The sequence below is a fragment of the Aplysia californica genome, unplaced genomic scaffold, assembly GCF_000002075.1.
Source record: "Aplysia californica isolate F4 #8 unplaced genomic scaffold, AplCal3.0 scaffold00797, whole genome shotgun sequence".
NCBI lineage: Eukaryota > Metazoa > Mollusca > Gastropoda > Aplysiida > Aplysiidae > Aplysia > Aplysia californica.
Genome location: NW_004798067.1, coordinates 235,999 through 246,224, shown reverse-complemented (window position 1 = coordinate 246,224; position 10,226 = coordinate 235,999). Strand labels below are relative to the sequence as shown.

Genomic DNA, 10,226 nt, shown 5'->3' with positions numbered 1-10,226 from the left:
TTGATTGTTCTCTGACAGGCAACAGGTCTTTAATAATATCCAACGCAGAATGTACACACTGCTGTCCCTTGTGCTTGGGACTGTCGTTTCTTCGAGGTATTGTTTCAGAATTGTCAGATCTTCTTACACTTAACATGTATAGAGGTCAACCATGGAGATTTACAAACCAGGAGACTCTATCTTTCTTTTTTCCCAGTTATGGACAAATAGAAGAAATATATATATATCATGTCCAAAAAAAAACAAGGAAAAAAACACAAGAAGTTAAAATGTATTATAATAGAGAGTTTAGTAATGCTCTATAACAAAGACATACAAGATCCATTCTCGCACTGGCTTTTGTCATTAATTTGTGCATGGGTCTACAGGTAGGCTACATTAAACACTATGACTATGACTCCTTGTCCTGTCATTATTTCATTATTTTCAATAGTAAGACTAAGAGTGCCTACTTGTTTCCTTCTCATCGCTGACACATCACAAAAAAGCACACTTCTGGACAAAACAAAACATTTGAGATCCAACATTTTTTTTTTTTAAGTTGACGCCTTGGCCAATCCACCTCCTAGAGGCTCACTCTTCAACTAGAGACAACAAAATATTCACTTATTTATAGCACCGGGCTGCTCCTGGCAAATGAGATACGTAGGAGGAAATGGGTGGACTGGTCTCAACTAATATTTTTCCTTCTCATAACCCAAAATAGCCATGACAATATCTTAACAATACATTAAAAAGTTTCAGATTCAGACACTGTTATAATGGCACCCTGTGTCTTTGCATGCATTTGGCTTGCTTCAAGCTGTAACTGTGAATAAAACCTTCAACAAGACCGTGTTAATTAATACTAGCAAAAAAAAACAACACATGATATATATATACTGGTACAAGAAGTATAATTAATTCTGTTTTGTTAAAACTGAGTAAATATCTTGACTTAGGCGCCAGAACATGAACAAGAAAAAGGTGAGTTACATTGGGCCCCTTTTCTTTTGTTCTAAATTAATATCCAATCTGTTTTAGGTTTGATCAAAGGGGAAAGTAACATGAAATAAATCTGTTCTTGAGAAGGGGAGAGGAAGAACACCGAACTACTGGTGCTGATAACATTCCGCAAGATGGGATGACTCAAACAACTGCTGTTTGCCAATTGCAAATGTTTCACACGCCAATTTAGAGACACAATTTAGGTTATCACACATCAGGAGGTGGGCTGCGTCGACCCTGCTTTTCAGGGCTAAGGCTCAGACAAATGCAGCACCCAAGAAGATGGATGGAGGTAGAGTAAAATATAACTTCTCCACAGGTGATCAAATTCACCTCGTCTACCTGCAATGGGGAAAAACCTAATCATTAAAACTACAGCACAGACAGTGAGTTTAGCCAAATTCTCTGGCCAGGCCCTACAGAACCACAGAGGAGTACAGCCACAGAGGATGTATACGGCATCCAACTGAGAGGGGGGGGGTTGTAGAAATCAGAATATTGACTACACAAGGGCTGGGAAATACTGAAAGCATATGCCACAGAGATCTCAGTCCTAGGGTATTCCTGATCAGTTCAACTAGACACTTTAGTTTTTGTTTAAGTAAGAGTTTAGCGGCACTTGCAACACAAATAGGTCATATAAGCGCTTTATATGTTACTACAGAGTACTGTAACATACAAAGAAAAGGAGGAGAGATCGATTCATTATAATAGAATCACCCACTCATCTAGACAATTACATCCAACTCCAACAACTCCCCAAGGAAACCCGACAAACTCACATTGTCCCTGCCCAGGATAAGGGCCAGTAGGATCCGTTCGGACCACAACAAATACTGAGATTAGGAAAAAGAAAATCTTTTCAAGTTTTTACACTACAAACACTTTCCCTTGCTCACCATTTCAACCTAGAGACAATGGCAGTCCAGTAAAACGAGCAGCATTTACAAAAACAACAATGTTTTTCTTTCTTAGTTCAATGAATAGACCATTTGAAAGCAATGTCAGATTGTTTGAATCCAGTTATCTGATTCTGAAGAATTCAAGATGTGGTGGTGGCCGTGGCAGGGAAAGATTTTTATACTGGACCATTGCCTTACTTTTTACTACCGTAGTACAAGAAAGTGGATGTTCTTACATGGCTACACAAATGACTGCCAAACTACTATTACTATTATCAGAAAAAGTTATCTTTCACACACATTATAAATATATTGCGAAGCGCATCAATACATTGATTTCCTGTAAAGCCTACATCTCCATTGATACAGTTTCGATTATATAGAGGCAGGTTGCATTGTCCATGCCTGTCGGTGTAAAGAGTCAAATTGTGCTCAATAAGACTGAGACCCAGCACCCCAGCAAAAAAAAAAAAAAAAAGAAGTTCTCTATAAAATCCTTCTACATTCAAAGACAATGTGTAAACAGTTCCCCACTACAGAGGCCCATGTATCGGGCGGCTTGGGGGGAGGGGAGGTGGTACAGACAAGTAAACCTAGGATTAAAAGAAGCAAGGTAGCAACAAGATGAAGAGATGTTCCCACAAACCAGAAGCATGTTTGATGCAGCTGATACATTGAGGGAAGCCTCGCCTGAGTGACTTACTGGGAAAGAGGCCAACAGCCATGAGTAATGATCTACCACTATAAGTAAGGAGGAACAAGTTAAGAAAAGCTTTTGCAGTAATTCATGCCGGTCACTACTGAGCCTCTGATGTAACTGTCTCTTCGTACACAAAAACAGATCTTGGAAAACACAGAATGTTGTACCAGTCAGACAGCTAAAACCCAATCACAAGGCACAGGAAAAAAAACTATCAACTATTCATAAAACTCAAAACACAACTCACATTCCCTTACACATATGCTCAGGAGGCATACTGTCCACTTCTATCTCTTTAAAAAAAAATCCATACAATTTGCATACTTGTAATAATTATATATATAGAGAGAGGTAATTAGAGATTTTCCCTACAAACTATTTGTAAAACTCAAAACACAACTCATTTTCCCCTCACATATATGCACAAAAGGCATACTGTCCACTTCTATAACCTAAAAAAGAAAACCTCTACAATGTGCATACTAACAGACGTAATAAAAGAATTTCCCTCCCATTACCCACAACTGAGTGCTTCAGTGTGATCACACAAAGCCAGGGGAATGGGGAGAAAAACCGAGATGGGAAAACAAGTAAAGAGAATTAGTGCAAATCACAGGTCTCGCAACAAGTGTGGCCAAACTTGTCTTTTAAAAAACCCCACAAAAAAAAGTTTTCATCAATATATACCCGAACTCAAGAAAAGAAAAAAGCTTGCAGTAGCAATAATGAGACTTTCCATGTGTTCCAAAAAAAATAAAATGGGTGTAATTTCAGCACCAAAGCCAAGAAAAATTGCAGTTTCCTCAGTGCAAACCATAGGGGTATATCTGCAGGTACTCAATAATTTTCCTTACACAGAACATCCGAGTAATAGGGCCACGAGATGTGATCTTTTATGATTATCCGCTTACAAAATGGGGAGCATGCATTCGGTAACAACAAGTTCAACAAGATCACAGATTGTGTGTCACAACTCAGACGGCTGTCTTGATGCTGGTGTCTTTCTTGACCTTGTAGTGCTTGTCGAAGTCCTCCACCTCCGCCTTGATCTCCTGCTCCGAGTACGGGGGAGCGTGAGCGATGGCCTTGACCTCCGGGTACTCCTCTGGGTGCTTGTGCAGCTCCTCGTCCACCAACTTGACGTGGTACTTCTTGCGGTCCTCCTCCGACATCACGTAGCTGAGGAAACATTCCCACACAATGAGGAAATCAGAGTGGATCTGTGTTCATGTACACGGCTCCAACAATAAGTATAGCCTGCTGACAAAATGAGTTACTTCTTCTCCGATTCTAGTCCTATGGAAATAGATGCATAAGGCTTATAGGAGAAGTTTTTACAATTTATAAGTATAATAAAAAGCATGTTGTGCATAAAAAAGAACACGGCATCAATAGAAAAATCTACCAATTTAACCCTAGTGTCGAACTTTTGGCCATCTCAATTTGTGGATAGCGAGAAGTTACTCATTAGTAAAAAAAATTCCTAACAAAATTTTAGTGCCGGGGGCTGATCCACACTATCAACAGCATTTCAAAATCAGCAATACGATTCAACCCCCCCTAAAAAAAAAAAAAGGACAGGACGTGGGAACGGTAGCTAAAACAAAACACACATTTATAATAAAGAGAGGGCAACAAATAAGTAACATCTGTTACTTGAGGAATCATTTCACTTAGATTTCTAATGTAGCAGTCACATCATAATCTCAGGCACTGAAGAAGTAGAAGAAATCCCACGTCAAACAGTGAGGCTAAGACTCAAGAACTTACCACTCCTCAACCGATAGGATTTTTTTTTTCATTTAAAGCATAATGAAGAAGGTCTTTCTTAAAAACCCCCCCAAAAACTTAATCCTTGGACAGGCTCAAGGAAAAGGGGAAACAAGCCAAGAGGTGTAAAAATTCAAACCTGCTTCAGGATAAAACCTGAAACTTCAGAGTCAACCGTCAAGTTAATTTGTAACCAACTGTGCAACAGTGGCAGCTTACCCACCATGTATAAAAGTAGCCTGACCAATTCCTCCAGGTAATTGTACAGGTTTTAAACCCCTTCTAACACTGAAAGGTTGGAGTAAAGACAAACACATTGACACAATAATGGTCATTTAGAGCTTGGGAAAAATATGACAGACAGACAGACCGAACCAACTGAGGGAAAGTAAAGAAGTAGGACCTACCAGTGGTGCCCTCCAACCACCCTCACATACATCTTTCAACTTACTGATAATTGATAAACCTGGCACCCTGAGTCAGCTGAGCAACTTCGTTGGTTATATGGCAAGACATGAGCAACAAGTTCCTTGGGATAACTTTCCAAGCGAATCTCATGAAGAGAAGAGAGTAGATTGAAAGTGCTGAAAAAAAGAAGAAAAAAAAGATACATACATTTGAACATTTAAAAAAAAAGAGATACATACATTTGGAAGTCACCTAAAGTCACTTCACGTTTTACGAAATAACCTCTGCAAAGACACGTGAAAATAAGCGACATATGATCTCTATTACAAATTTATTTATCTCCTATCATATAAAACAGTATCAAAGGAACTAAACTCAACTATGTTCATAAAAAAAATAATGTGTAAGAAGGCACATTTATAAAAGACAATAAAAACTCTTCCACACATTTTGCCAGTGATTAATTAATTTTTTTAAAAAAAGAAACAATTTATTAATGCAAAATTCCTGTTACAATTAAAGATTTAAAATCCCCATATTTTCCCCTCTGAAATTCTATGCATTACAATTTCTCTAAATAGGCCTACAAATCTACTCTACATGAAGAAATTCTCTCATCCCGTGAAGTTTGCGAGGGAGTTTCACTATATTATATCTAGACTCTACACACATATTTCAATCATGAGACAACATTTCTTCAATAAGACTTACCCATCGTCATTTTTCCACTGATGATTTCAGGATCCTTCTTCAGGTCACCGAGGGCGGCAAGAGGCAAACCCCAGTTGGCAACTATAATAGAATAAAAAAATAAAACAGTTTAGTTTTAGTACGAGTTTTACGGCACTTGCAACACAATAAGGTCAAATAAGTGCCGAAAATTAGAGGTGTTACACGAGATAAACAAACACAAAAAAGAAGGAGAGATCAGGATGATATTTTTTATAGGAAAGAAGGAGCAAACCACACCTGAGCACCCGCCAACCAACCACAAACAAAACACATGGAGATCTCAGGTCAAACAACCATATAGCTGCTGTCGGGCACTGATAAGTCAAACATGTAGAGGATTGACAAATGTGTTTTACGCATCCTTAATTTGGGTAAAACGATATTGATGGAAAATTCGAATATACGGTCAGATAACTGTGTTTTCTCTTCTCTTCCATCATGAAAAGTACCAAGTATTGATAACGTGATTGGATGGGTGATGTATGGTGCGCCTTGTTTGGTATCCAAGCATGAGAAAGGAAGAGTGTTACTAATGTGTCTTTTGACACCCCCCCAAAAAAAATTTAAAAAATTGCTCTATTAGCAGATCCCGATCATAACCATTCAAACCAACACCAGTCACAGCACGCCACCCATCCCCCTTGGGTGATCTCTTCCCGATCCAAACGTTCATTTTCAAACAACCACGCGCACACACACACACACACACACACACCATAAGGCTCCATGCAAAACCACACCATCGATCTTTGATTGAACCCCACCACCCAGCACCCACTCTCACATGAATAGATTCCAGGAAGTTTTTGTGCCTTACAACTAACACTACACCACAAGTAATGTGCGATGATGCGTATCAGTACCAGCAGTGTATTCATCACGCCGTGCGGGGGAGACCCTGGTGGGTATATGTATATGTAACCCCATGTGTCTCAATACCAGCAGTGTACATGTATGCAACACAATATACCAGGGCAAGCCTGGCGGGCTCAGGAAGCCTAAAACTCTCGATGAAAAGGGGTGCATTGTTTTGCTTCAAGCCCCACAGGGTAATTTATACCAGCAGATTCATGTTTGGTACAATGTTATGTAAATGACTATGTATCCATTTATGTATTTTGCGAATTGCATTGTGTATATTATTTAATTGTGTATTTGTATGTGCTCATTTCGTAACAATGTGAAAGTGTGAGCATGTAATAAGCAAGTACAGTAGATGTGTGTGTCTCTGTATGTGTGTGTGTGTGTGTGTGTTTGACGGGCATGTGAGTGCACGAGTGTGCGTGTAATGTGTGCGTGAGTGAGTGTTTGTGTGTGTGTGTGTGTATGTGTGTGTAAATATTGTGCGTACACGCATTTATGTAAAGCGCCTAGAGCTGTGTTCACACGGGAGTGGGCCCTAAAGAAATGATCCACATAATTATTATTATTATTTGAATTAATGAGAATTGTAAGGAAAAACTGATTTGGTCTTTCGAGACGAGCTGTTTGACATATCTGTATGGGTGTTTGAGAAAACAGTGTGGCCAACCAATACAAAGAAAATATAGTGGTCTAGTCAGGGGATGGCAAATAGTACGAGCTATCCCTGATTTGGAGTTTTCCCTGTTCGTTTTATTTGTTTGTTTTGTTTGTTGTTTTTGTAAAGTGTTTTACGGCGCTCGCAACTGCATAAGGTCATATGAGCGCGCTGGACACACCTAATATTTTCAGTTGGTAGGAAATTTTGAATTTTGCTTGGGTGGCAGCCGAAGCCTACTCTTATCGATTTTAGACCACCAAGGGATCTTTAACGTGCACAACTTGCACACGGGCCCTCCGAGATTTTTCACCCTTGTCCGAGAAGGCCAGGTGTAGATCTTTCCTACCAGAAGATCAGGGGTGTGGCAGAAAGACAGCAGTTAGGAGGAGCCAAGGAGTAGCAGTAGAAAGGCTGCAGAAAGAGTCAGGAGCCCAGTGGAGGGGGGCAAAGGAGGTGAGGGGGTTTTATTAGTGCCCGACAGTTTATACACATGTAATCAAGAATAAGCCTACTTTTACTTTTATTATCTTTTTCAAGTTCGGAGTAAAAATGTTAAATGAAAGCTAAATCTTGGGATACAGTTTTGATGAAGAGCTCTAACAGAAAATAAAGTTACCATCAGTTAAGCAGGGTAAAGAAAAAGAAAGAGCCTTAGAGGAAAAAATTGACAGAAAGGAAAAAAATTCCGTTTTGGCACAATCCCAGATCTTCCTGCTATGACAAATTAAATTTCAGGAAGCACAAAAACATGTCACAGCACATCAAACACTGAGAGAAATAATACTACATCTATCTACATACATATATATTTTGAAAAGAATATCTTACCTGGACCCCAGAAATGCTGCAAAAGGGAAGAAAAAAAATTTATTTTAAATCCACAAAGAAGCAAAAACAAAACAATTGATCAAACATTGATACTGTAACTCAAAACAAATCATGCTTAGATCAGGCTGTAAAATAGATATATTTGAAGAGGATACTCAAAAAAGAATCATAAATAAATAAATAATTACAGTGGAACCTGCGCCAACGACCACCTGTCTAGAACAATCATTTGTACTGCTCTAACGACCACCTGTCTAAGACTATCATCTGTACTGCTCTAACGACCAACTGTCTAAGACAATCACCTGTACTGCTCTAACGACCACCTGTCTAAGACAATCACCTGTACTGCTCTAACAACCACCTGTCTAAGACAATCATCTGTACTGCTCTAACGACCACCTGTCTAAGACAATCACCTGTACTGCTCTCATGACCATCTGTCTAAGACAATCATCTGTACTGCTCTGTACTGCTCTAACAACCACCTGTCTAAGACAATCATCTGTACTGCTCTAACGACCACCTGTCTAAGACAATCACCTGTACTGCTCTCATGACCATCTGTCTAAGACAATCATCTGTACTGCTCTGTACTGCTCTAACAACCACCTGTCTAAGACAATCATCTGTACTGCTCTAACGACAACCTGTCTAAGACAATCACCTGTACAAACGACCACTTTCCCCCTTGGGTTGTTTTCCTATATCCTGATTTACACTGTCACAGAGGACCATGAGCCTAAAATTCCACCCCCCACCAGGGCAGTGCTACAGACTAAAGTGTCTTAAGGCCATTCCCAAAGGGGGGATATTAACATGTTCTTATGCACAGTAGAATTGTAAATGGGCTGATTTATCAATGTCATGCTCATACTGTGCCGGAACAACATAGGGAGAACTGCTGCATTTTCTTTCCTCATCCTTAGTATCGTCATTTTTTCCTCTACTTCTTTCGTATGTTTGTAACTCTCTTGTGAACTGTTATTTCCGGGGTGCCTTTAAAGTTGAAGCAGACTTTGTGCTGTTGAAGCTAGAGAGGTGAGCAGAGTAAGCCTGATTCCCCGTTTCTACTTCTCTGTTGACATCCACCCCTTGGCGCTCATATGACCTTATGCAGTTGCGAGCACTGTAAAACCGTACCAAATCAAAACTAAAATTACCGCTTTTATCTGCCTCCATGGGGGGGGGGTCTTCTTGGACAGGTATCACTGTATGCTCAAACTATTTGAAGGAAAGCTACTAACAGAAAAAAAACCCCAACTCAATAAAAAGTACCCAATAGCCAGCTCAGACATCAGTCAGTCATACTTTATTTAGACCAAACACTTTTGGCCTGAGAAAGGCGAACGAAAATGAAAAGGAGGTCAACGAGAATGAGATAGATAAACAAGAATGAGAAAGTGTAGTCTTAAAAACTCTGTGCTGAAAAGCGTGTTAAACACTCCCTCTCATGACAACCCCTCCAAAAACATTCACAAAACAAAAGAAGCCTACGTACACATTTAACTAATTTTTCTCTGCAACTTTGACATGGGCACAAAGAAAATATATTCATATGTAGGCTCTTGAACTTTGAATACTGAAGTGTAACATTTGGGTCACCAAATATGCACACAAAAAAAGACCTGAATAGCCCTAATCTCTTCCCTAGTTTCTTTCCCGGTCCCAGCTACAAATAGGTTTATCTCTCCTTCAAAAGAGGTCATAACAGATTAAATGGACAGATCAACAACAATAAACAGTGAACATCCAATACATTTTAGTTACAGCGATAAAAGTTACAAGTGATTAAGAAAAATCTTGGAAATCTAACGATCCATCTTATGCTTTCATCTATAGAAATGAAAGAATTTGCTACAGCAGACCGGCACCGTTCATGTTAACTCTTCACCTATCATGGGTTAACTATGGAAAAAGCCAGAACAAAAAAGGTAAAATATGCAAGAACTATAACAATTCATTTAAACACATAAATATCATACAGCTGAGAACCACATACACAGTATTTAGAAGACCAGATATCAGCATTTCCTTATTAAAAATAACTGGGAGGAACGGTTTTCTTAATAAGTATTAAAGGCACACAATCCATTCTCCCCACTTGATTAATAAAAAACCCTCCGTAAGAACAGAGATGTACTTAGTGTGAAGGGCACAATTGACAATTATGAACAAACAAACACAAAATCATGAACAAACAAACACAAAATTACGTACTGTGCTGAAAAGTCCACATCCAGATCAGTCACCAACCATGAAAAATAAGATCAAGTAAAATTCTCATTACATAATTGACATTTGGATTTATACAATGCCACATAACTTGCTGTATACAATACATGAAAAAACATTCAATTTATACAATATTATGTAT

At 39.0% G+C, this 10,226-nt stretch overlaps 1 protein-coding gene across 1 annotated transcript in view; it reads right to left on the bottom strand.

The window, feature by feature from the left end:
* Window positions 1–10,226, bottom strand: part of LOC101856469 (mitochondrial pyruvate carrier 1) — a 14,668-nt gene continuing 4,442 nt past the window's right edge. The window contains exons 2-6 of the mRNA XM_005109628.3: window positions 10,070–10,073; window positions 7,850–7,865; window positions 5,479–5,559; window positions 4,811–4,943; window positions 1–3,768 (exon numbers count right to left, since the gene is read on the bottom strand). Coding sequence (XP_005109685.1) covers window positions 3,564–3,768; window positions 4,811–4,943; window positions 5,479–5,559; window positions 7,850–7,865; window positions 10,070–10,073 — 439 coding nt within the window. The 3' untranslated portion in view covers window positions 1–3,563. The remainder of the gene's footprint in view (window positions 3,769–4,810; window positions 4,944–5,478; window positions 5,560–7,849; window positions 7,866–10,069; window positions 10,074–10,226) is intronic.